The sequence below is a fragment of the Muscardinus avellanarius genome (assembly GCF_963383645.1).
Source record: "Muscardinus avellanarius genome assembly, chromosome: 18".
NCBI lineage: Eukaryota > Metazoa > Chordata > Mammalia > Rodentia > Gliridae > Muscardinus > Muscardinus avellanarius.
In genome coordinates this window covers 15,018,473-15,040,905 of record NC_137804.1, presented here as the reverse complement: position 1 = coordinate 15,040,905, position 22,433 = coordinate 15,018,473, and the positions used below count along the sequence as shown (strand labels likewise).

Below are 22,433 nucleotides of genomic sequence, written 5' to 3'. Positions count from 1 at the left end.
CCGCTAAGGGGCTTGTGGATCTGAACTAGGAAGATTTAAGGAGCTGTAATCTACCCAGAAAAAGGAACCACAAACAGCATGCGCAGACTGCCGGGGGGCTTTCTACATGTGCTTTAGGAGACAACAGCTACTCTCTAGAAAACTAATATTTGTGGTTGGGTTTGGTGGCTCACGCCTCTCATCCCAGTATTTGGGAGGCTGAGACAGGAGGATCATGGGTTTGAGGACAGCCTTAGCCAGTAGTGAGATTCTCATCAACTTAGGGCGATTTCACAATAAAATAGGGCTGGGGGTGTAGCTCGGAGGTAAAATGCCCCTAGATTCAAACCCAAGCACCACAAGAGAAAGAAAAATGAAGAAAGAAAGAGAAGGGAGGGAGGGAGGGGAACATAGGGGAGAGGAGAGGAGAGGAGAGGAGAGGAGAGGAGAGGAGAGGAGAGGAGAGGAGAGGATACTCTAACATTTGTGATCAGCCCGATAACCATCGCCTGAGCCTCAGCAGTCGGTCTCCCAGGGGAGCTGCCAAGCCGCGACCCCCACTGCCAGCCCGGCCTCTCCCCACTGGGGCAGGCCGTCACTTCACGAGCATCTGCTCCTTGCCAGTAAATACACCTGCCGGACACACATGCCACGCCGGGTCCTGGATGCGCTAACACACGCCACGCAGCACACCCATTGTGTGCTTCTGAGGGAGGGCTGCCGGCCACAGCTGAGCACTTCACACTGCGTGACTGAGACCCTTTGCTTATTATCCAAAGCACCAACCACTGAGCTATATACCTCCAGACATTTTTTTTTTTTTGAGACAAAGTCTTGCTCTGTTACTGCATGCTGGCCTCAAACCTACAATCCTCCTGTCTCAGCCTCCAAAGTAATGGGATTACAGGCAGCCACCAAGGTACCCAGCCCCCCGCAGCTCTCACAGCTCCTGGAGTTGAAGGCAGTCTCCGGCAGTTGTTGATTCACAGATGCATTAGTCACTGCGACATCTTCCTGGGGCCACCTTCTCCCTGGCTGAGTGCGTCCATAAGGCCCCCTTACGTAAGTGTACTAGGGCTTACCCTGGTGATCTCACGATAGCTTGTTCACCTCTCTAAAGACCGTTTCTGCTGGACCTGGCAGCACATACTTGGGAGGCTGAGCCAGGAGGACGGCAGGTTCAAAGCCAGCCTCGGCAACTGAGTGAGGCCTTCAGCTCCTTCTGCTTCGTAAGGTTCTGATTCAAAATAATAAAGTGATTTTTATAAAGGGCTGAGGGTGTAGCTCAGGGGTAGAATGCCCCTGGGTTCGTTCGTTCATTTCCCAATGCAAAAGAGAAAGAGGAAGGGAGGGAGGAAGGGAGAAAGGCAGGCAGGCAGGAAGGAAGTTGAGGTAGGGAGGGAAGGAAGAAAGGAGGAAGGGAGAAAGAAAATAAGAAGAAAAGAGAAATAAAGAAAAGAAAGAGAAAAAGAAAGAAAAAAAAGACCCTATTTTCAAGCCAAGCCTCATTCTGAAGGCCTGGGTGTTAAGACTGAAGTATCTTTCCAGAGGCATCAGCTCATCGGGGGCGGATCCGAGGCCAGCCTCAACAGCCTAGCAAGGCCCTCAGCAGCGTAGTGAAGATCTCATTGGGCTGCCGAGAGTCTACCTGAGTTGCTGAAGCTAGGCTCCAACCCGCACTCCTTCTATCTCAGCCTCCCTAGTATTGAGATTAGGGGTGTGTGCCACCACGCCTGCGGGCTCAGCCTCCATGGATGTCTCTTCTGAAAGTAACACCAGCCGGGCAAGCAGCAGCAGGTGTTGACGGAGACCCTTCCCAGCGGAAGACAGGGATCCATTTGCAGGGCAAAAAAATGCCATTTAATTGGATTTCATAGCATGGCTGGGCTTTTCTGCAGCTTAAGATGGCCCTGGGGGGCCTAGGCACGTTCCTGCATATGGGCGGCCCTGCACGGCATTCCGAGAAGGGAGCTGGGGAGGAAGGTGTGCGCAGGCCAGTCTGCCCTCCCCTGTGCTGAGGCTGGCGCAGGCCCAGGCCCCCGTCTTCCCCCTGCCTCCATCTCCCCCCCCCTGCACATCAAGAAATGCTCCCTACAGCCCCGAGTCCCCGGTGCCCGCCCAGCCGCCGCCTTCGTCAGCCACACGATGATATATGCGCCGTTTTAAGCCTGGTGCCTATGAATCCAGCCACCGGGATCATAAAACACCCGGTTATTTTGTGTTTTATTAACTGCCTCTTCCCTTCCGTTTGCATAATGCTGAGTGAGATTTACATGCCGTTACCACGGCTGTGCATTATTTTTAATAGAAGGTGCCACTGGCTCCTCTCCGGGCCCAGCATGATGAAGTCACTCCACCCCACGCTGACGAGACTTCATTCACACGGGCTGGCCGGGGCCGTGGATGCTCTGATGTAAAGTGAGCGCTCGCCCAGGCTTGTCCCTCGATCCCCCTCTCCTGTGGCATCTTCCTACCAACCGGATAAACTGCCCATTAAATTTAATTACAGCCGGAACGGCCGCACGTCTTGATCTCGTGTTCTCCCGAGTGTACTGAGTCCCAGCAAGGTCCTCCGGGAAGGAATTCCGTCCATCTACAAGATGCCTGCCAGTGTCTGCACCCAGGCTGTGGGCGGTGGCCACTCGTGGGTGGGGCTTTCACGGCCTCTGCTTCTGGATTTCCTTGCTGATGATAAAAACAATAACTGGCCAGAGCATGGGGGTGCGCACCTGTAACCCCAGACCTTGGGAGGCTGAGACAGGAGGATCTCAGGCTGAATGCCAGCCTCAGCAACTTAGCGAGACTGTCAGGAACCTAGCAAGAGCTTATTTCAAAATAAAAAAGTAGGGCTGGCGATGTGGCTTGGAGGTAGATTTCCCCTGGGTTCGATCCCCAATGGCTGGTTTCATTGACTCCTGTGAACCGATTTTAATGAGGTAAGGTGTGAAGGGCAGAGTCTCCTTTATTGAGCTCAATTTAAAGAACACTTTATTGAGCTCAGTGTGTCTGTTGGAGACCACAGGCCAGCCCTGGGGGACCCTGGCTTCGCCCTGGGTACTCCGTTCGGGCTCTGGAGGCTGCAGCATTCCAGGCTTCCTGAGCCGGTCTCAGCCATCGCCCAGCAGAAGCAGCACCTCTGAGCTCCATCCGCAAATGCTAGTGATCCCAGGACATCCCAAACAACCCGGGTCTGGTGGGACTTCGCTCATTCACTCAACAAACTTTAGTGAGCCCTGGCGGGGTGCTCACTGTACCTTCAGTGTTGTATAGGTGGTGACCTCACACTTCTGAAACGTCAGAGAAGAAGAGTGTGGGCTTAAGGGAACAATGGTGCGTGTTGAGGGGGCCCAGGACAGGGGGGGAGGGCTGGGGCAGGAGCTGTGGTCTTCACAGGGGTCCGAGGGAAGGCTCAGGAGGAGGTCACACTTGATCAGAGACCTGCAGGAAGAAGAAAGGGCTGCAGGGGAGATCCGGAGGAGCCGTCCTAAAGGGGCAACAGCAGGACAGGAGACTGAGGCAGGAGCACGACCCTGTACAGAGTAACAGGGACGAGGGTCCTGAACTGGGAGGGCTCCGCCGCGGCTTTCTGCTAGAGGGAGACGAAGCCTTGGAGAATCAGCAAGGATGAGGCTGGATGCTCCGCTCCAGCTCCTGCTCTCAAAGGATCCTCTTTTTGTTGGGACCAGAGTGGAGCAGCGCTGTGGGGAGGCTCTTGCCGTCAGCCGGGCGGGAGGCGGTGGCCTTAGCGGAGGCCCAGGCTCTGCTCTGAGTCCTGATGGGGTGGAGTGCGGGGTGGGGAGAGGATCTGAAACTCCCAGACGGAAACCTTCAGAAGCCCAAACTCACCCTGGGTCAGAATTCTTTCTCTTCGAGGTGATAGCTACATTCTAACTACGCCCCAGCCCTTTTTATTTTAAAACAGGGTCTCACTAAGTTGCTGTGGCTGGTTTTGAACCTGCGATCTTCCTATCTCAGCCTCCCAAGTACTGGGAATACAGGCGTGCACCACAGGCCTGGCTGGCTCCATTTTTAGGATGGCTTTCTGCACCTAGGAGCCCCTGGAAGCTCTTGGCGTGCACCACAGGCCTGGCTGGCTCCATTTTTAGTATGGCTTTCTGCACCTAGGAGCCCCTGGAAGCTCTTGGCCACTCTGGCTCTCACTGACAGAGAGCTTCTTTTTTAAATTTTTTTTTCTTTTTTTGGTGGTACTGGGGGTGGAACCCAGGGGCTTTCTACCTCTGGGCTATACTCCCAGACCTATTTTATATTTTATTTGGAAACAGGGTCTCACTAAGTTGCTGAGAGCCTCACTAAGTAGCTGAGGCTGGCTTCGAACCTGTGCAATCCTCCTGTTTCAGCTTCTCCTGTCTCAGCATCCCAAGCGCGGGGATTACAAGCGTGAGCCACCACGCCCGGCTAACAGAGAGCTTCTCATCCTCAATTTTCCAATCAAAAAGTCTCAGAGTGGAACCTCATTGGCCTGCTCTGGGTGATGTACTTCTTCCCAAACCAATCACTGTGTCCAAAAGGCGGGACCACAGAGACTGGCCAGATCAGAGGCCACTTCCTGCAGTCTGAGTGGACAACAGGGCAGCGTATGTCCTTCAGAGACTTGGCTCATCTGATGCTATACAGGAGGCCACGTGACACTGGCAACTTTGGGTCTGAGCTTTTTATTGTAGTTTTGTACTTTGGGGGGGGGGCAGTACTAGGGATTGAACCTAGAGGCTTTCTCCCTCCAAGATATACCTCTAGACCAATTTTATTATTTGGAAACAGGGTCTCACTAGGTTGCTGAAAGCCTCTCTTAAGTTGCAGAGGCTGACTTTGAACCTGCGATCTTCCTGTCTCAGGTCCCAAGTACTAGGGTTACAAGTGTGTGCCACCACGCCCAGCTTGTAGTTTTGAAAAAAAAGATTTTTTTTTTTTTTTTTTTTTTTTTGCGTGACTTCGGATGGAACCCAGAGGCATCCTACCCCTGAGCAATACCCCCGGCCTTATTTATTTATTTATTTATTTATTTATTTATTTATTTATTTTGGTGGTACTGGGGTTCCTGGAAACCCTTCTACCTCCGGGCTACACTCCCAGACGTATTTTTATATTTTATTTTTTATTTTATATTTTTATTTCCAACCAGCACATTCCTCCTGTCTCCGCCTCTGAAGTGCAGGGATCATAAGCATGCGCCACCACACCCGGCCCCCTGCCCTATTTTTCATTTTTTTTATTTTGAAACAGGGTCTCACTGAGTTACAGAGGCCTCACTAAGTAGCTGAGGCTGTCTGTGAACTATGATCCTCCTGTCTCAGCCTCCCAAATGCTGGGATTACAAGCGTGCGCCACCACGCCCACTACGTCTTATATTTATTATGAAGAACTTCAAAGATAACAGGAAAGTTAGAAGAACTGTGCAGGGGGCCCTTGGGCTTGCCCGGTAGCCAGTCTTCTCTCAACCCTCACACAATTTGCACGACATGTCATTTCAAAGTCAGTTAAGAATCGCTCGCCATGCTGTGTGTAAATACTGCAGTATGCGCTCTAAACTGGAGCGACCTCCACAAACAAAAGCAAACCATCAGCCGGGTGTGGTGATGCACACTTGTAATCCTAATATTTGGGAAGCTGAGACGGAGGGATTGCAGTTCAAGGCCACCTTCACTGACGTAGTGAGACTCTGTTTCACAGAGGTAGAGTGCACCTGGGTTAAATTCCCAGTACCACACACACACAAAGCAAATCCTCAATGCCATGATTACCTCTTGAAATAAAATCAATGTTTCAAGGACCTTGATCTCCCAAATTCTAGTTTTCTCATATAAACATATATTACATTTACGGTTTGTTTGAATCAGATAAGGTTTATTCAGATAAAGATTATACCTTTTCTGACAAGTGTTCTAAATGTCTCTTTTTGCCAGGCATGGTGGCACACACCTGTAATCCCAGTGCTGGGAGCCCAAGACAGGAGGATCAAAGGTTCAAGGACAGTCTCAGCAAGAAGTGAGACTCTCATCAACCTAGACAGATCCTGTTACCAAATAAAAAATAAAATCAGGCAGGGGGTTGTAGCTTGGAGGTAGAATGCCCCTGGAGTCAATCCTCAGTGCCACAATATATTATTGTGATGCTTTTGCAGTATGATTTACATAATGTAATTTTTATCTTTTTTAAAGGTTCAGTTTGAGCTGGTCATAGTATAAGTCCAGTTACTTAAGTGGCTGAGACACAGGTTCGAGGCCAACCTGGACAACTTAGCAAGACCTTGTCTCTAATAAGGGCTGGGGGTGTAGCTCAAAGGTAGAGTGCAGCTGGGTTCAATCCTCAGTACCAAAAAGAAAGGAAAAAAGGATATAAACTTAAAATATATATGGTTTGATGAGTAGTTGGGAGAGAAGTAGACAAATCCGTAACCATGGCCCAGTCAAGGCGCAGAAAGTTTCCAGCCCTCCAGAGAGCTCCCCTGCCCGTGTGTCTTATGGTCAACCCTGCTCTTCTGGACCCAGCCTCAGGGAACCACCGCTCTGGTCTCTGCTGCCTTTTCCAGAACCCATGAGTGGGGTCGTTTCGTGTGTTGGCTTTGTGTTGAAGTTGCCTTCTGTCCGTCCACCCATGTCATAGCACGTACCCTGTTTCCTTCCACGTTAAGACAGCCGGGCATTCATTGCATAGTTGGAATTGTGATTTACTTATTTATTGTGTTACTCAGCTTTATGTTGCTGTGATAGAATACCTCAGAAAGACATCTTAAAGGAGGAAAGGTTTATCTTGGCTCGGGGTTTCAGAGGTTCAGTCCAAGGGTGGCGGGCTCCATGGCTCTGGCCTGTGCTGAGGAGGAGCATTATGCACAGGGAACAGGATAGAGCAGGGCCACGCACCTCTTAGTGGCCGGAAACACAGAGAAAGGGGCCGAGGACAAGATATAGCCCCCAAGGACCCAGGCTCTTTACTAAGTCCCATCACCTGCAGCTCCCACCATCCCCAATGGTTCCTCCAGTGAGACTCTTAGCAACCAAGCAAGACCCTGTTTCAAAAGAAAAAGAATCAAAAGGGCTGGAGGTGTAGCTTGGAGGTAGAATGCCCCTGGGTTCAATTCCAGGAACTCAATAGAGGAAGGGAAGGAAGAAGGAAGGGCAGAAGGGAAAGAGTAGACCTTTATCCTGTCATTTATTTGTTTGTTGCATATAGAAAAGTTTTCCCTTACCTTACCTTGGTTATCTGGTGGTACAGGAGATGATTATGTTATTTATTGGGGTTCTTCTTTTTGGTACTGGGGATTGGATCCAAGGTCATTCTACCTCTGAGATATACCCTCAGCCTATTTTGCTTTTACTTTGAAACAGAGTCTTGCTAAATTGCTGATAGCAACCCTCCCATCTCAGCCTCCCAAGATGGGGATTACAGGTGTGTGCTGCCCCACCCAGCTGATTTTGAGCATTTTGAGAGGATGAATATAAGCTAAAAATGTAAACCCCCACCTCCACCCCGCAAGTAGGTCTGCTGTCAAGGCCGAAGCGTCAGCCCATTCATTGCAAACACACAACACTCCCTGCCTATCTGGGGCTTCCAGAAACTACAGCTGGTGACATTTTCTCTTTCTTTCTCTCTCAGAACTCCAGTGCCGACCACCGAGTCCGACTGGACCTGGGCCTCTGGGACAAATTCAGCGAGCTGGCCACCAAGTGCATTATTAAAATCGTGGAGTTTGCTAAACGCCTGCCGGGCTTCACCGGCCTGACCATCGCAGACCAAATCACCCTGCTGAAGGCAGCCTGCCTGGACATCCTGGTACGAGCTTGTCCACACCCCTGTGGGCTGGGTGGGGGCACCAAAAGGCCTGGAAGATGGCGGAGGAGACCCTGGCTTCCCGCCTCCTGTGTGCACTCAGAGCCCTTTGCTCTCTGCTTCGGTCTCCATGTGAAGGCTCAGGGACCCGGGGTTGGGTGGAACTTCCTGCTCCCCTCCCCAGTGTCGGTGCTGCCTCTGTGAGATGTTGGGAGAGGGATCTTTCTGTGTCTTCACGATGGCTCCCTCCTGCCTCCTGAGGTGACCTTTTTCCAGTGCAAGCCAGGCCAGTTCTTAGAAGGACCCCCTTCCTTCCTGTCCTCCTGCTCCCTCCCTGGGGCCTCTGAGACATTCACGGTCCCTTCTGGGGGATGGCCCTGGAGGAGTCTGAAACACTGTTAGAAGTCTCAGCCTAAACCAAACACTTGTTTCTTAATCTTCTTTTTATTTTACTGCCAGATGTAGATAGTTTGTGATTCCCCCAACCCCAACCCTTTGGGAAAATATGAAATGAGAGGGGATGCTCTGGGACCCTCCAGGCGAATGTCTGGTTTCTGCAAAGCCAGATGCTGAGTGACCAGGGCATGGTCTCCACCAGATTTAAATGTGCCCTTAAAGACTGCCTCCCTGTTACCCTGTTGACCCAGCACCTGGAACACTGAGCAGGAGGACTGCAGGTTGAAGGCCAGCCTCAGCAACTTAGACAGTTTCAAAATAATAAATGCAGTAGGCTGGGGATGTAACTCAGAGAGAGAATGCCCTTGAGTTCAGTCAGAAGGAAGGAAGGAAGGAAGGGAGGGAGGAATGGAGGGAAGGAAGAAAGGGAGGAAGGAAGGAAAGAAGGAAGGAAGGAAGGAAGGAAGGAAGGATCTATTCCCAGCCTTAGCCCCTCACTGAATTAGGTAGAACCTCTCCAAGCCTCAACTTGCCTGTGCAGAGAAAAGAAATGCAAATGACTAGGCATTAAATATGATAATTACTTAAATGGCAGGAAGCAAGGTAATAGGGCCTAGCATATGGCCCAAGCTCAGCCAAAGACGAGCATGTGTGTCCCTCTCACCGTGAACCACATGATGATGTGACATTTCAATGCACCAAGGAAAGAAAAGAAGGAAGAAAAGAGACAAAGGAAGGGAGCCAGGGCCGAGCTCATGAAGCCAGCCCGGGCGGCCTTGGCCCCAGGTGTGCTCAGGAGCCCTCCAGCCTCCCTTCCTGGCCTCCCGGGGCGAGGAGTTTCAGTTGGGGCGCAACTGGCAGAGGAGGAAAGGCCCCAGTAGGGGAGGGGCAGGGCCCGCCAGTCATGTGAGAAGCAGCAGGCTTACTTATGTGGCCCCAGACAAGAGCTCATTTCCAAGAATTCGTAGCAAAGGCAATTAGTCACAAGATCCTGAAGAATGCACAGCTTCAAAGAGCATCTTTGGATGAGAACATCAACTGGCCACGCTCTTTAGAAGAATCTTCTCATCTCGGCCATTGATGTGCAGGGAGGGAGAGACAGAGGCGGGGCAGTCGGGCAGACCCAGGTCGAGGTTGTCCAGCCCCTGGGAGGAAAGTGGAGGGCGTCCAGGTGTCCCAAGGCCACCCGTGAGAACCAGCCGGCTGCTGGGTCACGGGCCTGGTCTCCCAGCCGGGCAGGGCCGCTTGTCTCTGGTCCCAGGACTCCGGGCTGGGGCTGTGATGGGGAGACACAGTCCTGTGCCGAGGCTCTGGGGACAGAAGTGACTTAGGATCCTGGGGGTGGGGTGTCTCTGAATCATCAGGTGGGAACAGAAGGAAAGCTGCACCCACCCCTCCGCCGGGCCAGCTCAGGGGATGAATTTCATGCTTTTCACGGGCCAGCCGGTGGCTCTGTGGCCGTGGGCAGCGCTTCCTAACCCTCGCAGGTAGACTCCTACTCTCCTTCCCTCACCTTCATGGACTCAGCAGCCGGCATGCCTGGTTTCTGCTGCCCAGCAGCTGTGTGGCTTCAGACGAGTCACTTGCCCTCTCTGTCTCAGTTTCTTTCCAATCAAAATGAAGATAAGGGTCCAGAGGAAACGAGATGTGGAACCATGTCTGATACATTACAGGCCTCGGTGACTTGACACGTTACTGTGAAGCGTCAGTGCATCCTTATCGGTGCAGTTATTCCCTACACTTGGCAAATAAGGCCGCTGAGGAAGTCAGAGGCCCAGGGCTTTGGAGGCAAAATTCTCTGACAAAGATGGAGAACCTGAGCGACTTCCTGCAGAGAGTGGGGTTTGCTCGGCCTGTGGTGGAGACTCCGCATTCTCGTGCCGGCTTGCTGTCGATAGTGAGATAGAACCACACGGGACCTCGGTGACGGGGAAATGCACGTGTATTTCAAAAGCCAGGGTTTAGCTAGGCGTGATGGCGCACACTTGTAATCCCGGCATTCGGGAGGCTGAGACCAGAGGATCGCCGTTCGCGGGCAGCCTCAGCTACTTAGTGAGGCCCTCCGCAACTTAGTGAGACCCGGTTTCAAAATAAAGATTAAAAAATAGGGCAGGGAGTGTAGCTCGGAGGTCAAATGCCCCTGGGTTCCATCCCCAGACCTGAGAGAAAAAAAAAAAAAAAAAAGCCAGCGTTTGGCTGGGCACGGTGCACACGCCTGTCACCCCGGTACTGGGGCCGCGACGGGAGGACCTCAGCTTAAGGGCCATCTGAAGCCACCTAAGGACTCTCAGCAACCTTGTGAGACCCGGTTTCAAAGCAAAAACCGACTTAAGAAGACCTGGGGTGTATCTCAGAGGGAGAATGTCCCTGGATTCTATCTCTAGTAACTAACACACACACACACACACACACACACACACACACACACACACACACACACCTCCCTGTGAGGTAGCGGAGGCCCCCAAGGCTACGGGAAGAAGGCTGGTTTTCTTGTAAAGACGACCCCTGGAAGCCCTTGGCAAGGAGTTAGCGAGGGACCGATCTGCGATGGACATTCTGCATGGTGTGCTCTGCAGTGACTGACCACACCGCCTTCTAGCGGTGGAAAATAAGGGATCAGAGGAGAGGCTGCGGCTGCTCGGTGCCCTGTCCCCGCTCTGGTATCCCATGTAGTGTTTCCAGGGCTCCAGCCTCCAGCCGACCGCTCCTGGGAGGCACACAGAAGGAGCACTTTCATCAAAAGGAGTTTCCAGAAAGATACACAGTTGTCTTTGGTAAAGAGAGAAAAGGTTCTTTCTACCCTGACGAGAGTCGCTTTGACCATCACCAGGAGCTTGGTGTTATCCCACGGGTCCTTCTCTGGAGACTCGGCTGTGCCAACTATTTTTACCCACCTCCTCGTGGGCCTGCATGCTGGTCTTTCTAGAACAGAAACCCTTTCAAACAAAGGCTGTTTTTATGCTGGAGAAGAATTCGGTGGTTGTCCTGGCATGACTGCAGTGTGACGGATACAGCTGCTTGCTTTTCCCCAAGAGGAGTGGCCCAGGAGCGGTGCGGAGGGCACCGGCCCACCCTGGGCCCGTCCTGATCGGGCAGGCTTCTGGGATAAGAGACAACCTGAGTCGTCTCCTCAGGCCAGAGGTACCATGGATGCTTGATTTTGAACCTTCTACAGAGAAAAGAGGCAGGACATAGTTTAAACACTTCATCAGAATCCAGCTAGTTTCTAGCTCTGGAGGAGGGGTATCCTTCAGTGGAGGACAGGATCGTGCGCTGCCGTTTGGACTTGGGTTTCAAGTGAGCTGTGGCCACCTTGCCGATGACCCGTCTTAGCACTCTGTTGATCTCACTGGGGATGGAGCCCGTGTGTTCACATCTTGGCAGTGCTAACGTACAGAGTTCTTTGCTGCTAGTTTAATTCTGGACTAGAAAGGTACCCGGAGGTGGCAGGCATTTTGACTTTGTCACAGGACCTCTCCCAGGTAGGAATGACTGCTCCGATGTCTCCAGGGAGCCGAAGGTGCTCTAGGCTGGGGCTTGGGAGACCCCATTGCTAGCGTGACCCTGGGCACCACACTTTTATCTCCACCTTTCCAGGAATGGAGGAGGGATGCCCAGTGACACCTGGGCCAGAGGTCAGCCAGGCGGGATGCCAGAGGAAACGGGATCTCCCGCAGAGGTCCCTGGGAAACTATCCAAGAGGTAAAATGACCACACACCTAAGGGAAAGAGAATCCATTGTGATGTTCTGCTAATCACTCATGTTGACGATCTAACGATCAGGTGACATTTCCAGTCACTGTTCCATGTGGTCAGACAACAGGGACCTTAAAAAGCTTGAGGGTGTGTCCTTATTAGAGATTTCAATTCCTCCTCCCCATGGAAAATGAAGTTTCTGCTTCCAGGCCCCAGACTCTGTGCTCCGCACACCAATTGGAGACACACCATGAACAGCTGTGCAGGTTGTGTGCTGCACAAGGAGGCCCAGCCCAGGCCACAAACAGGGCCGATACTTAGTCAATACAGGACCACTGGCCGTCTAACCTTAGAAGGACATCTGGGTTTGGACGTTAGCATGAAGAAAGGAGGCAGCTATGGAGAACAGGTTCAGAAAACAACCTAAATCAAACAGCCACCTAGTCATTAGTGCCTAGGATAAGCTAAACATCTTGGTTTTTTTTTTTTTTTTTTTTTTTTTTTTTTTTTTTTTTTTATCTGTAGAATAGGCTAGCAACGCGTGGGCTGATAGGATAAATAGTGCATTAGAAGGCTCAGCACAGGACCTGGCATACAGTCAGTGACCCAGAAGGCATTACTGTCACAAGTCGGGGTGAGAAGTGCCGGTCCCTCCTTCGGGTCCTCGCAGGAGCCTGATGTGAGACAGCGAGGCGTTTTGCAGGGAGTGGCCCTACCTCCATGGCACAGCTAGAGTCCTGTGAGGAGGAGGAGGAGGGCCGGCTCCTGCCGCAGTGTCCTCTTGGAGGGACATGTGGCCGTCCCAGACTAACGTGGCCAATGTGCTGGGAAGTTGGCTTTCCCTGAGCCCGGCACTTCCCTGAACAGAGGAAACTTGGCAGGAGCTGTCATGGTCCTAGGAACACAGCAGGTCAGGGCTTCACTACCAGGAGCGCCCTCCTGAGGTGGGGGAGATCCTGGTCTTCATATTGGGCCGTTTCCCCTGCACATGGCCATGTGATCGGAAGAACGCAGACCTGAAGGTCACTTCTGTCTTCCTCCTCTGAGGTTTTTCAGAGAGAAGTCAAGTGTGGAACCCAGGTCTGCGGAGACCCTCACCATCGCTGGGTGGGAACAGTGTGGTTCGAGGGGGCCAGCTCTGGAACGCACGGAGCGCCTGGTGGCAGGAACGGGAGACAGGGCTGATGTGCACAGAAGTGAGGGGACCTTGAGTTTCTGCTGAGCAACACCTGTGGGCACATGTCCCATGCAGCATGTGCCCAGGCTGGCCAGCAGGACTCATCGGGTGGGTCCCAGGAGGCTGTGGCAGTGGCCGGGGCTTCCTGCTCATTGAAATCCAGCCTGTACTTCAGAGCTGGGTTGAAGAGGCATCTCTGTGGGTCTCTGTGGTCTGCCCAAGGTGTAGGGGGTCAGAAGGAAATACAAGTTTCCTTCTGACCCCCTATACCTTGCTGATTCTGCTCTTACATCTTTTGTTACATCTCTTTGCATAACTGTGTGATTAGAGGCAGTGTGGAAGAGAGTCTGGCTCAGGTTTTAGTCAAATTTCATTACATGTGAACTGTGTGACAAGGGACGTTGTGCAGGTGTTGACTTGTACATCCTCATCTGTAAAGTGAATAGACTTTACCACGTCATTTGAAAGACTGAATATAGGGTGTGTACAACACTTGGGCACACTGAACATTTAATAAATATTGTCTTTATTTTTGGTAGGCTATAAGCTCTTAAAAATAGAATTGTATTCTTAATCTTGTCCCCAGCACCTTACCCAGTGCCTGAGAGATAAGTAGGTACTCTGTAACTGTTATTTGAATCAAAGGATGGATTACTCTGTGTGTGTGTGTATGTGTGTGTGTGTGTGTGTGTGTGTGTGTGTGTGTGTATGCACATGCTTTACTAGGAGTTGAACCCCCTGTGGTCGTCTACCTTTTAACTACATCACTATCCCTCTTAAAAATATTTTTTGTTTTGAAACTCTCTCTCTCTAGGTTGCTAAGCTATGCTCATACCTACAATCCTGTCTCAGGCTCCCAAGTACTGGGATTACAGGTGTGCACCACCACACCCAGCAAAGATGAATTACTTTTAATATAATTCTCAAAATTTCTTGTGTTCTAGTTATTATCCCCTGAGTAATTTTAACCCTATGAGATTTTTTACATTTGGAGTCTTTTGTGGTACTAGGGATTGAATCCAAAGGCATTCTACCTCTGAAGTACACTCCCAGCCCTAGTTTCTTATTTTTCATTTTGAAACTGGGTCTCCCCAAGATGCTGAGGCTGGCTTTGAACCTGAAACCCTCCCACCTTAGCCTCCCAAGTATGGGGATTACAAGGGTGACCTACCATGCTCCACTGGAGAAGATACTCACCGTCCCATGCGGGTGGGGGAGAACTACCCCATGTGGGGCAGGAGCTCCTAGGAAATCTCGTTATTTCCTCCTGCATAAGACTGCTGACCTCAGGACAGGCTGGCATACATGACCCATCAAATCTTCTTTCTTTCTTCCAGATTCTTAGAATTTGCACCAGGTATACCCCAGAACAAGACACCATGACCTTTTCAGATGGCCTTACCCTAAACCGGACTCAGATGCACAATGCTGGATTCGGTCCTCTGACTGACCTTGTGTTCACCTTTGCCAACCAGCTCCTGCCTTTGGAAATGGATGACACGGAGACAGGCCTTCTCAGTGCCATCTGCTTGATCTGTGGAGGTACCAACTGCCTGGGAAACTGTAGGGAGACTCCATGAAGAACAACTGGCATTTATGGGAGCTCGCTCATCTCCATTTTGGAGTGGTTTAGTTTTTTCCCATCTTGTAAATTGCACGATGCTATTTGGGGTCCTTCTGCTCCGCCAGAAATACCAAAATGCTGTTTCTGCAATTGCCACAAGGACTTTTATAAAGGCAGGGTCAGACTATTGTAAAACAGATTGCCTAAGGACATTTTAATGAGGACCTAAGGGACTTGCATGCTCTGTTTGTTAATATAGTAGCTAAGAACACAATTGCTTGGACTCCGCCATCAATCCTTGGAGGACTGGGATAAAATATGGTTTTCTTCTCTGTAGTGCCCCCTGCTGGCTCGCGGGGGGATGAACCTCTGGTGGTTAAAAAGTAATGGCTTTAATTAAGGGGCAGATTTACCTTGCCTCTATAACTTCCTGCTCTAGGTTTGTTTTAATTTAGCTCAGTAGTGACATCTCCTGGTCAGGCGAGGTAGTCCTTTTCCTGTGACAAAAGCAACTAAGCAAAGGGGACAATTATTTTTGAGTCACTTTTTAAAGTAATTAACGCAGGTACTCAAATTAGTGTCTGATTGAATCAGCAAACTAATAAACCCAGTCCGGTAGGAACAGGAAACAAGAGGGGAAGTGGGCAAAACTCCTCCCACTTGGAAAGTAGGTAACCCTTTCCATACTGATTGTTTTAAAACTTTCTTCCTGGTATCTAGACCGCCAGGACCTTGAGGAACCAACAAAAGTAGATAAGCTACAAGAACCATTGCTGGAAGCATTGAAAATTTATATCCGAAAACGACGGCCCAGCAAGCCTCACATGTTCCCAAAGATCTTAATGAAAATCACAGATCTCCGCAGCATCAGCGCTAAAGGTATGTCTTGGCTGCAGCCAGGAGCCGAGGGCTGCAGCGGGTAGCCTGGGTCTCTAAAGCCCCCGGCTGACATCAGGATGTTTAACAGCTGCTGCTTTTGTTTTTTTAAGTGTTGGAACTCATATTTCAGTGAAATCAAATGGAACTAATGAGCGCTCCAAAAAGGAAAGGAAGGAGATAAACTCAAGTCTTACCCACTCAGTTCTTGAGCTCCGTCTAAAAGTTTCTTCAATGAGAAATGTTGAGTTCGTCTCCAGCAAGAATTAGAAGTAAAAAGCAGAGCCCAGGACTCAATGATCTTAAGAGATTATTGAGTTTTAAAATGCAGATGACTAATTAGGAAAACATGGATTTCAAGAGAATGGACTGTGACAGCCTTTTACATTTCTGTTGCTGTATACAGTTCCTTTCACTCCAGCTTTCCAGAGATCTCTGGTTTATATAAACTTGACCTGTTTTCCTGATTCCCAAACCCTAAAAACAGCGGACAGCACTTGGGGAAATCGTTACCGCCTGTGTTTCTGTCGTAGCCACTGCTTTCTCATGCACAGATAGATTCACTTCCGCACACTTCTAAGGAATTCTGCCTTCCTGAGAGGTCTATTTTTTTGTGTGTAATTTTTTCATTCTTGTAGCAACTCAAGCAATTACTGAAGTGCCTTGAGCCATTTCACTGCTGAGTGTTAAGTTTTCCTATGCAGAGAGACAACTCAGGAAGGATCCCTACCAGTCCTGCAGCGTGCTCTGATCTGAAGACCTCAGCAAAACTAGTAACAAACCACATCCCATGAAGTATTTATAAGTGGTGAACTTGCTGGGCAAGGAGTCTCCATTTTTGTGCTTCTTCTAATATCTTTCTTCAGTGAGATATTCTGAGTTCATCCCTGACATGAGATTAGGCGAAGCAAAAAAGCAGATCCTAAGCAATCTATCAATATGATTTTAAGTATATACGGTAGTTATATAATTTTGACGTGTGTGTGTGTGTGTGTGTGTGTGTGTGTGTGTGTGTGTCTGTGTGTGTGTGGTACAGGGGATTGAACCCAGGGACATTCTACCTCCGAGCTCCGCTCCACCCCCAGCCCTATCTTTTATTTCTTATTTTGAAACAGGGCCTCACTACCTGAGGCTGACCCCGAACCTGTGATCCTCCTGTCTCAGCCTCGTACTGGTATTACAAGCCCCACCATGCCTGACTCTTGACTTTTAAAATGAGACTATTTAACTTAATACTAACATTCTCTATTGCTATGCAGCCCGGTGATACTAGGATTTACTGTGATAATAGGGATACTCTACAAGCAGGACTAATGCCACACACCACTAGTGTTACTGTATGGGGCAGCAGTGTTAGGTGCGGTTGTTGAAAAACCACCACACATTGATCACTCAAATCAATTGCTCCATCTGTGGATAACTGGCATCTTATTTTTTTTTTTTTTCTGGTTTGAATACAGGGATTCAAATTGAATTGAATGCAGGGACCTTCTGCCTCCCAAGCTACACCCCCAACTCTATTTGATTCTGAAACAGGTCTCACTAAGTAGCTGAGGCTGGCCCTGAACCTGAGATCCTCCTGCCTCAGGCTCCCAAGTACTGGGATTCTAAACTTGGGCCGCCACACCTGGCTACATTCTGATCTTTTATTGGAACTTATCTTTGCAGATTCTGTTGTCTCTTAAAATCAACTAAGGCATTAGAACTACTAGAACTATTAGAAATTTAAACATGTCACCACGTCTTGCTGCCCTTCCATTAAGTGGTTTTAATGTTGTATAATAAGGATTCCTGGGGAGGTGACTGTCTGCACAATTTTCCAATTGCAAGAGGAGAATAGTATCAACTGTTACTTCCATAAAAAAGAGAGGCTCTCTAATAGTAGAGACCCTCTGCAGCCCAGTGGCCCTGAGCTGTGAAGGGCCCTGATTCTGACTTCACAGCACACTAACATTGCTCCTGCCAGATGCAGGGCCCATTCTAAACACACTTATATTTATGAGAGCTACAGTAATAAATGACTCATCTTCAACAAAGATAAAAGCCACTTGATATCTCTATTTTATAACTCATATGTCTGAGGAATCGCCCTTGTGAAAGTAAATAAAAGCTGGGCCCTTTTTATCTAGCTCAGGTCCTTATCTTAAGGTTTCTACTATCTGTTTTTAAAAGGCGCAGAACGTGTAATTACCTTGAAAATGGAAATCCCTGGGTCGATGCCGCCTCTCATTCAGGAAATGCTGGAGAATTCTGAAGGACATGAACCCCTGACCCCCAGTTCAAGTGGGAACACAGCCGAGCACAGTCCCAGCATCTCCCCCAGCTCCGTGGAGAACAGCGGGGCCAGTCGGTCGCCCCTGGTGCAGTGAGACACTTTCCGGCTGCTTTAGACATTCCTCAGCACCTTCGGTTCCGGGGTTCAAAACGCAAGGAAAGACATTTTTACTGCTGCTTAGTTTTTGAACTGAAAATATATTAAAACTCAAGAAGGACCAAGAAGTTTTCGTATGTATCAATATATATACTCCTCACTGTGTTACTTACCTAGAAATCCAGACTTCGCAAATTCTAAAGATCAGCCGTTTCGTGCAACCAGAAACTAATCAAAAGCTTCTATTTTCCTCTTTGAACAGTCACGATTGCATGGCAAAGACCCAGTCAAAATGATTTAGCCTGGTTAAGTTTGAGAACTTTGTACATACAGAACACGGCTCTGTTCTTTCTATACTGTATGTCGGGTGCTTTCCTTTCGTCTTGCATATTCAATAACCAAGACACCACCGTTATGAAACAGACTACTGTACATGTCCACCTGAGAAAGGTTCAGAAAGCTAACTGTCTTGCCTCCCTGGAGTAACCCAACACCAAGGTAAGGAAACGGGACTGCTGTACAGTGTGACAAGGTAGGGCGCTCCCTTGTGGTCTGGAAGCTCGTCCTTGCTCCTCTGGATGCTCTCAAGTTACATCTTTTTTCATGTTACCCAGTAAAAGTATACACATTCACTGCACTAGCAGAAGAGGATTCTGTATCAGTGTAACTGCCAGTTCAGTTAATCAAATGTCATTTGTTCAACTGTTGATGTCACTTTAACTTAAAAGTGGTTTACCTGTTTAAAGGCATAACGTCACAATAAAAACAAAAGAGATGCATTTTTACGGTGATGATAGCCTTCAAGGCAGAAACACTCTTCAGTGTTACTACATCTTGTTTACCTGCTTCACAAGCCATTTCATGGGATCTCAGCAGGCTGGTCTCCCCCTGGACCGGGTAACTCTCGGGACCTTCCTGACTCATGCCTGACGTTGGGAATTTTCTTTTTTTCCAATCTTTGTAAGGCCAATGGGCTAACATTAACTCCCAAAGGCATGGGCAGAGACTCTGGCTCCTTTGACCTCGTTCCGTCACTATGGAGCAGAGTGAAAGCCGTGGTAGAGTGCTTAACAGACACAAGTGTCAGTTCCTTAGTTCTCATTTAAGCACTAGTGGGTTTTTTTTATATTAGCAAGTCTGTGATGTACTTTCACTGGCTCTGTTGTACATTGAGATTGTTTAACAATGCTTTCTATGTTCATATACTGTTTACCTTTTTCCATGGAGTCTCCTGGCAAAGAATAAAATATATTTATTTTAAAGGTGTGTGAGTTTTTCCTACTGTTTAATCTACAGTAAAGAGACAGAAAACACAGTTCCATTTTTAATGTTTAAATTTCATTTCAAAAAGCAGGTCTGTAGTCTGCAACCATGACAATTAAAATCTGTGCTAGTGCACGGTATTCTATAACAATTCTACAAGCCAATCCGACAATACATGACATTTCAATGAGTAAAAAAGAGCATAAAACTGTATGTGTAAGAACAAAATGTTAAAAGGCCTACCACAATAATAAAAAACCATCAATTACATTATCACATTAAAATAAGCCAGATGTACAAAAGTCCGAGACAGAAAAGACAGAAGGACAACACAAGGTATTTGCTGAAAAATGTTGTGCTCTTTGGGCACTTAATTAAACATTGCAAAATCAACATCTTCTTCTTCTTCTTCCGACTCTGCAAAGTACTTTACTTCTTTCCTAGCCCGCCCAGTCCGCGGCAGCGAAGGCGGTTCAGAAGTAAAGTCCGAGGGAAAGATCTCCACGTCTGAATCCTGATCGAAGGATGTTTTCTTCGGTTTCTAGACATTAAAAAAAATTTCAAAGTTAAAAAAAGATAAGTACTCACTATTCTACTTCCCTCATATTTAAGAAGTATTACAAACAACGGTGCTTTCACTGTAAGATCAATATCGGAAGGAAAAAAGGAATTAAATTTTCCATCTGTGTGCTTTTATGTTTACCAAGTGATGGCCTCAGAAATGAAACACCATTATTTTGAAATTACATATTATCCAACAAGTAGGCACAATGCCCAGATTAGTAAAAATTTTCAAGTTGTCTTTAAGTAAATACCAGAATTCGAGGAAAACAAAAACTTTATAAAATATAGAGAAGTCACTAAGGAACAGTCATAAAAGAGAATGTATAAAGTAGCAGAAAGCTATCATCATCTAATTTTTAAGTTTTAATAGAGAAAATGGAGGAGGGGCATTGGCTGTCACTCAGACTTTCTTGAGAAGGGTCACATTATTAACCATAGACAATTCAATTTTTAAAAAATCCAAATTTTAAAAAATTGTCTAATATTTAAGATTTTAATAATTGTCTTAATATGTAGTAGCATAAGACAACTACAGCTCAATGGAAGAAACAGAAGATTCTAAGCAGGTTAATTATAGCACACTGCTATATGCGCACTAGATCTGATTATATATATTATGCATCTTTAACCATCCACAGCCCCTCTCATGAGCGATGCTGGACCGACAGCACTAGCAGGCATTCACTAGCAAGTCACTAAGCAGGTTCAGCTCGCTGTGCGTAAGCCACGCCTCCCAGGTCCCCTGTTCACCTTGCTGGCTGGTCTGGGTGCCTTCCGGCCGGGGGTGTAGTCGCCTTCGTTCTCCGAGCCAGATGCTTTCCTTTTCTTTGCTCCTCGGCCTTTACCTTAAATGAGGCAAAAGGTTTTACTTCCCAAGGATAAATGCAACATAAACACATACATGCCAAAACATTGTATTTGTTTGGTGTGCCCAATTGGTAGGGCACTGCAATCATAATTTCTTACTATGAATGACATACAATTTAGTAACATCATTTTAGTTCTGGGGTTTTCTATAACTAAAGAGTATTTCACTAATACCTTTAAACTTGTGGGAAAATCCTGGAGACAAATGTTAATGACCAAGCCCCTGATAAATAAAGCACTGGCATTTTACATATGTGGTCCTTGAACCTGGAGAGGAGCTCTCTTGAAAGAATAGTTTCATGTGATGGAAATTTTTTTAAAATTTCCAATTTGCCATGGGCGAATAATTTTTAAAATATAAAAAAATTTAAAAAGCATGTGATTACTTTTTTAGTAGCGCCAGACTATGAAATTTCAAATGCTTATTCTCAACTTATCAGACTAGTTACAAATAAGAATCTAAGTCCCATTTAGAGTATCAGTCTTAGGACAAATCGTCCAATATCCATTATAAAATAACCTGTCAAATCTAGACTCACCATATGCAGCATTCATTCATAAGCTACCTAACCTCCTGTTCTTATTGGAAGAGGAAGGAAAGTAGTACTTATGTGGTGGCCTGATGTCCTCCATTCCACAAAGATGCCAAGAAAGGAAATGGAAGTAGACTGCAATTCTCAGTCATAAACTCCCTAACAGCTATGACCTAGACTACACTGGTAAGGACAGACAGCCTACCTACCCTTGGGATGTCATAGTTGATATAATGAATCAATGAAACAGCACTTTTAAAATTATAAAGGTTTTAAACCATGCATGCCTTAAGTATTGACCTCCCCAGTCCGAGTCTTTTCCACCTCTTATTCCGCCTGGTTCTCTGTAGGTCTATCAGTACTTATCCCCCAAAATCCTTTAGAAAGCAAAACAAACACACTGATGAAAGTATTATTTGGCTGTATAAAGGATTAAGCACCTACACTCAAGAGTGTCACCCCAGCCTACACATGTATTTTCCAAGCATGTTTAAGGGCTTTCTGGATTCTGGAGGTACAAAGGGGATGCCAGGAAGAACTGGCACTGCCTCCTTGTGTGGCCCTCAGTACAGTGACTCCCATTTCTAGATGAGGACAGAGCTCTGGTTCTACAAGGCCCAGATCTAGCCCATCCCGAGTGTCAGACTTTAGGGTCGGGTCCGAATCTGCCTTTTTCGTTAACTCCAGTGAGTTAGCTATAGGGGTCTTTAGATCATCCTTAAGATCCCTCCTTCTTAACTTGGTCGAGTCTCTGTTTCTACTGGTAAAGCAAGGTGACATTACTAACTGCTCTACTCCTGTGTGCTGTAACCTAGCGCTGATTCTTAGAAACGCTGCTTGTTAAGGCATAGTGCAACTGAAAACAAAATGGAGACCAGTCTCTAAATTCAGTGAAGTAGGAGAAACTAAGCCTTCCATGTGGCACATGCTTAGGGGTCACATGAAGATAATCCTCACCTTTTGGTGTTGTAGTCTTCTTTGGAATGCCAAATTCTGAATCTGAGTCAGAGTTCACAGTCTCTACTACTTTCTTCTGTTTGGGAGCTCTCTTGGGTTTAGGGCCTGTATCTGAAGATGGTTTTCCTATTAAGCAAATATCCATTTCATAGGTCAATATAATATACTTACCAACAAACAAAACTGAAGCAAACTCTAACAATGGAATTTCTTACCGCTGATAAGAAATAAGTAGCCTTAAATAATGTGATGGTTTCTCTCTGCTTGGTGCCAGTATAAAGCAAATAATTTCTCACAGATAGCAAAATGATTTCATTTAATCATGCATAATTGGCTTTTAGATAAGTCAATTGAGATATTTTAAGCAAGAACCATTAAAATAAATTAAACAGTAACTTTTAA

General features: G+C 47.7%; 2 protein-coding genes across 5 annotated transcripts in view; one reads left to right on the top strand and one right to left on the bottom strand.

Moving 5' to 3' along the window:
• Nucleotides 1-17,845, top strand: part of RARB (retinoic acid receptor beta) — a gene marked incomplete at both ends in the record, with an annotated part of 427,229 nt that extends 409,384 nt beyond the window's left edge. For 2 of the 3 annotated variants that reach the window (XM_080715166.1, XM_080715167.1), the window contains 4 exons: nt 7,591-7,767; nt 14,374-14,578; nt 15,321-15,479; nt 17,649-17,845. In XM_080715166.1, coding sequence (XP_080571292.1) covers nt 7,591-7,767; nt 14,374-14,578; nt 15,321-15,479; nt 17,649-17,845 — 738 coding nt within the window. The remainder of the gene's footprint in view (nt 1-7,590; nt 7,768-14,373; nt 14,579-15,320; nt 15,480-17,648) is intronic. The other variant, XM_080715168.1, reaches the window with a different exon arrangement.
• Nucleotides 17,846-19,480: 1,635 nt separating this feature from the next.
• TOP2B (DNA topoisomerase II beta) overlaps nt 19,481-22,433 on the bottom strand; it is a gene marked incomplete at both ends in the record, with an annotated part of 64,197 nt that continues 61,244 nt past the window's right edge. For both annotated transcript variants that reach the window (XM_080714950.1, XM_080714951.1), the window contains 3 exons: nt 19,481-19,651; nt 20,425-20,519; nt 22,032-22,157. In XM_080714950.1, the coding sequence (XP_080571076.1) occupies nt 19,481-19,651; nt 20,425-20,519; nt 22,032-22,157 (392 nt within the window). The remainder of the gene's footprint in view (nt 19,652-20,424; nt 20,520-22,031; nt 22,158-22,433) is intronic.